This window comes from Branchiostoma belcheri, unplaced genomic scaffold (assembly GCF_001625305.1).
Source record: "Branchiostoma belcheri isolate BF01 breed outbred unplaced genomic scaffold, Haploidv18h27 scaffold5, whole genome shotgun sequence".
Classification (NCBI taxonomy): Eukaryota; Metazoa; Chordata; class Leptocardii; order Amphioxiformes; family Branchiostomatidae; genus Branchiostoma; species Branchiostoma belcheri.
Window position 1 is genome coordinate 7,313,226 of NW_017804131.1, and position 5,878 is coordinate 7,319,103.

Consider the following 5,878-nt stretch of genomic DNA (forward strand, 5'->3'; position numbering starts at 1 on the left):
TCATCTGTCCTCGTGACGTCAACACTGTACTTGGGCCAGGAGAGAGTCACGTGGTTGTTAACCTGACGTCACCGCAGTCCAACTACGAGACAACCATTGAAGACGGCTATGTCCTGGGCGACAACAACTTCACCATCGGGCAGACCAAGGTGGTGTACACCGCTGCTTCACCGTACAACGACGAGACGTCTTCGTGCACCATGAGGGTCCGCGTTCTTGGTCAGTATTAAGGGTACTTTAAAAAATAAATTCACTCATCATTACGAAAGCAAAACAAGAAGTAGGAGATTTCATACCTCCGCAAAATGTTAACAGTTTAACAGTTAACACACAGTCACACACACACACACACACACACACACACACACACACACACACACACACACACACACACACACACACACACACACAGACAGAGACACACACACACACACACACACACACATAAACACTTGGGTAATGAAAAAGAAAACGTCTACATGCAACATCCATACCCTATACATCTAATGATGATGGAAACTGCCAAGGAATATGAAAGATGAAAGCTACCGCACCGTTAAAATACGTTTTTTTTGGTGGTCACTGGTCTATGTTTTTTTCAGCCTTTATTTAACCTTGAAAATGTACAGTACATATGTGTAGCAGTACAACTCTTCGGCCTGAGCCGTTTTTCAAGAGGTTAAGGGGAGGTAGGTCAGGGGTCTTTGCAAATTCTTCAGTTCAGTTACAATCAGTCGTAGAATTACAATATAAATATACACAAAGTATACAAAATCCAAACACTACCTCGGTTCGTATATCTCATCAGTATCAATCATCCAAATTTCAGTTCACAAATTTAGTCATTCTAACATGTTTATGACATGTATCTTGAATGAGCTCTTTCGTCTTTCGACTATAACAGACACTGAGGCGCCAACAGTCAAGTTCTGCCCAGAGTCCCAAGTGATTGAAACTGTGAGTAGTGAGCCAGCCATCGTCACCTGGGACGCCCCAGAGTTTGTAGACAACGTTGGAATACAAAGCGTCACACACATCGTGGAACCAAACAGGTGATGGGGTCTCAGAGTTTTTCCTTAGCTTGTATAAAATATCACTCATTCATCAGTATATAATAATTTCATCAGGCTGGTGAATGATTGAATAGCAAAGATTTATATTCACCTAACCACTTGTTTAACACAATAATAACCTTTATTGTACATTCATGCCCTATCGGGCTAAGTACAGGTGAACAGGTAAAATCATGGCGGTCGGTTGCTAGGCTAAAAGTCGCATTACTAGGGAGGTATCGGGTTACAGAACGCGTTCGAACGTGGCCGCGCGGGAGTCCCAGGCCGGCCCGGGGGTAACGGGTAAAATTTGAAAATAACAAAAGTAATTGGAGAGTAAATACTCGTCAAAATAAAATGTAATAAGTGATTTTGTTACCTCAAATGTTATTCTTGCACTGCCTTTGCTCCACTTTGTGTACATTTGCTTCCAAATGAGATCAATTTCGGATTTCAAAAAGGGTTCACGAGAACCAAACAACTGATTTTAAGAGGCCCCGAAAATTAAAAATAAGGTTAGATTTTTGGATTTTTAGAAATATTACAGTAAATTTAAACTTCCTGTCTTAGGATTTTTTTATTTTTTCACTAAAACTCGACTTACAGTCAAAAGAAGAGCTAAAAACGCAGTGTTTTAACTTTAAATATCGATAATTCATAATCGCGGCCATATTTAAAAAAATCCCTAAGACAGAAATCTGCGGAAATCGTTGCTCTTCCAAACAAGCCCTCAATGAGGTAATTTGAGCGATTTCTGGGAATGGTTAAAATACCATGTTTGCACGCATGCTGTGCCACTTGGATATTGGGGACCTGGATTTTATAACAGCGTCAACAAGAATTCTGACCTTCAAGGTCACCCACGATGACGGCAGTAGCTTCGTTACATGTTACATATCCACAATAAAATCACGGCATAGATGTAATGTTTTGAAAACGGTTCATATTTGTGAAAGGTGGATTTTTCCTGTTCCGTGGTTCCCAAGTAACAAAGGGCTTGAAGTAGCCGGTTGTAGCGGCTTTACTGTAAATGACCGCGGGTAACCCCGGATCGAACGCCCGTTCTATTCGAATGACGTCATATCGAACAAGATTCGCGGGTTCGGGGGATTCGATCTCCATAGTAGCGGAGTGGGACTTTTGGGCCCAAATCTGACCATCGTGAATAGGTAATATACATGTTTGTAGTACAAACAGCTCTAAAACTACTCTAATACAGAGGTTCGGCTTCTTCTCGTTTCTTTGTGATGTTAAAAATATAATTTGAAATGGGTTCGTAAGGTATATGATGATCAAAGCGCATAAGAAAGATAAATTTTTCAATATTAGACAAGTATTGGAAGTATGGAAACGTACTTGTAATATATCTAAAAAGACCATTTCTTTCATTACTATATAAACCACAATCAATAACAAAGTGGACTTCATCTTCTACTTTGAACAAAAAGCCAACGTTTCGATGACCGCCTCAGGGCTTCGTGCAGAGTAAACCAGTCGTATTAGCCACGACGAAGATGATAGGTGGTCATCGAAACGTGGCTCTTGTTAAACAAGTGTTTATGACTGAAGAACTTTGCTCTTCAGTTACCCATTCATGCATTCAATGATACACTCATCTGCCAATCTTCACCCTCACAAAATGGCGTCAGAGATGGATCTGATAAAATGCTGTCAATATGGACGAACAATTCACATGCTTTCCTTTGATATCCATATTCTAGATAAAATATGCCAGGCCGCTGGTTCAGAATGCACGAGCTATACTGCTACGAAAAAAGAGAGTTTGTATGCATTATTTTGTGATGGCCTTTGACTGTTTTCTTTACGCTCTTCAAGGCCCTTCACTTGGGGGTTCTACTACGTGAAGTACATCGCTGGCGACGAGCACCGCAACTTCGCTGAGTGTGTCTTCACTATCCACGTCAAGAGTGAGTACTATCAACAGCAAAGTCAAAGTATAGTAAACTTACGAATTCTGTATGCTCTTTTGAGTCACCGAATTTGGAATAGGTTTCGTTTAAATAAATATATAGCCTGGTAACCATCTCATCGGGAGTTCCCAGTTATATGTACGGTGCTAAGAGTGTTTCCCGCCCGCCCGGATCTATTGGCGCCGGCTGGGGGGTTTCTGAGGTGTTAATTTCATTCCGTTACTCGGCGGTAAGATTGTCTGAAAAGATAGGATGTCAAAGGACTACGCTTGGTAGTACTGTGGCCGGTAAGCACTTCTAAGACGGTAAACGTCCTTTACTGCCAGACTCTTAAATCCTATGTACGTCCGAAAATAATTCAATGTAGTGAGTACAACGTAGGATATTGGGTTTTTCTTTTTACACAAGCGGTAACAACTCTCGCCTGGTTAAGTTTTGAGGTCTATCAGACTCCTTCCTCAGAGCTTCTGACTGATTGTGTTACGATTGTGTTACCACGTTCCTGCCAGACAAGTTGGTTTGTAGATCAAAACTTTAATCTGATTATTTTGGCTTGTAGACAACGTCGAGGATGGTACTTATTTTGTTTCTAATGTACCATGAACACCCGACACTTCCACTTCGAAAGCAACCCTTAAAGCACTGGTGGTAAGGTACTGGCACAAGCAATAAGCTGAATATACTATCATTGTATACCATTGTATATTATCATATTATCATTGTATATCAATGTCGTGTTGCTTTGTAGTTCTAATTGTTTATTGCTCTGTAGTTTTATGCTAGTTGTAGTCTAATGGATGCAAGTTTTATGTTATGTGCCTTAATTTGTATTACATATGTATACTCTGTGTTTTATGAATCCAGGAAGAATAGATTTGTTATCTAGTCTAATGGATATCTAATAAAACATCAAACATCATCCATGCCTTGACAAACGGAATCTTTCTACAGAGAAGGAGTGCAAGGATCTCGTGCCGCCTAAGAACGGCCATCTCACCTGCGACAGTTGGTTCCTGGGGAGGTTTTGCCAGCTGAGCTGTGACTCGGGCTTCACACCCTTTGAAGAAGATGCTGCCGAGATGTATGCATGCGACCAGAGCGGAGAATGGAAACCGACAGCAAAGGTTCCAGACTGTGTCGGTGAGATGTCAAACTGTTTTTTTTTGTTTTTGTTTTATTCATCTATCAAAAACAATAAACATACAATGTAGTGAACCATCCTTTACATAGTAATAATCATAATGATGAAATGATAACAATAATAATTCAACTCATATCTGATCGTAATAATAACTGATCATAAACTGTTTTGTCACTTCAATTCGCATTGATTGGAAAGTACATCAATTATTTTCTATTATTTGACCTCTGATCTCCAATGCACTTTTATTTCTCTATGCTGATTTTGTTTCAAGTTTGTCATAATTTCAGCGTAATTTGTATGTTTATTTATTATCATTATTTCTAAAAGTAATTATTATTATTATTATTATTGTTATTTTATTTTATGTTGCTGGACTCCAGGAAGAATAGTATGAAGTTTACCATACTAATGGAGATCTTAATAAACAAACAAACAAACAAACAAACAAATAAACAAACAAACAAACCTGCAATTGTCTCAAGAAAGTATGACTAGCATTGTAGTCCTTGGAGTAGACAAAAACGTTATTTTTTTATTTGAGCACCTCTTGTTCATCTGACATATTGTATCAATGGTGTACACAAACCTGTATCTCAGAGGATTTTGGTTTCAAAGTTATCTTTTCTGTGGTAGATAAAACGTACAAAGAATTTGAATATCCATAGATACTGTGATGAAGATGATGTAAAAATCCTCCACGACTGTCAGTTTATTACCTCCTGCTCACCATTCAACAACATTTTCGGCAGTCTCACATTGTAAGAACAAAGAAATTAATTCTCAACGATGGTCCTGTAATATTGACTAAACAAAAGATATGGTATGTTTAGAGTTAAAACTTTTGGTCCAACACGAAAAGTTCTCTCACCTAGAGCTTTCGACCAGTCACTCTGGTCTTCCTCAGTAACTACCAACACAGATGAACGTTCATGATATATAGTATAAGAAGATATGGTACTTGGCAGCTGTAACAGCTAACACTGTTACACTTTCATGTCATATCTTTATCGTCCTGCAGAGGTTTCCGACCAAGTAGCAGCGATCCTCGGAAAGATGTGCAGACCTGGTGCGGTGACCAGGCAGAGGCGGGGAAAGACAGTATGTGGTAAGAGGTACCATCTTCGACACGTTCTTTCATCAACAGCAACCTCTAGTACCATCAACAACACTGAATGTATACTATAAGATGTTGATGAGTACATTGCGAATTGTCACTGATCCTCTCTGTCTTTTCTAAGAAATGCTTTAAAAAAACTTTATACAGGAGAGAAGGTAATGAAATACGCACTGTACTAGTATTTAGGGAATATTGCCTGGCCAATTTACTGTCTTTGCGGCCACCGAAATATCAGATTCCTCTTGCAGATTAAGCAAATGTAGATGTTCGCTTAACAGTTCTATGATACTTAAATCTTCTCCACAGTGAGTTGCCCATCGGGTACATCTTGGACCGTTACCACCGGAGGGCCGAAGTGTGTGGACTGTCCGGTCGGCACTTACCAAAACGAGACCGGCCAGACTGTCTGTAACAACTGTCCAAACGGAACCAACACTACCGAAGCCGGAGTCAGAAGAGAGGAAGACTGTCATGGTAATTTTATGTTTTACAATGAAAGTCAGATTTGAAGATTTTTTTGTTGATGCCTAACACTGTTCTTGTTGACTGAACATCATACACATCTAAATTACATTTTGTTAATTATGACAAAATTCTAAAGACCGTACTTGTCCTGAGAATATAAAAGATAGAG

General features: G+C 39.4%; 1 protein-coding gene across 1 annotated transcript in view; it reads left to right on the forward strand.

Moving 5' to 3' along the window:
• The window catches only part of LOC109479728 (sushi, von Willebrand factor type A, EGF and pentraxin domain-containing protein 1-like), a 27,197-nt gene that overhangs the window by 15,676 nt on the left and 5,643 nt on the right, over positions 1-5,878 (forward strand). The window contains exons 18-23 of the mRNA XM_019781717.1: positions 7-219; positions 905-1,052; positions 2,889-2,980; positions 3,935-4,123; positions 5,146-5,232; positions 5,551-5,721. Coding sequence (XP_019637276.1) covers positions 7-219; positions 905-1,052; positions 2,889-2,980; positions 3,935-4,123; positions 5,146-5,232; positions 5,551-5,721 — 900 coding nt within the window. The remainder of the gene's footprint in view (positions 1-6; positions 220-904; positions 1,053-2,888; positions 2,981-3,934; positions 4,124-5,145; positions 5,233-5,550; positions 5,722-5,878) is intronic.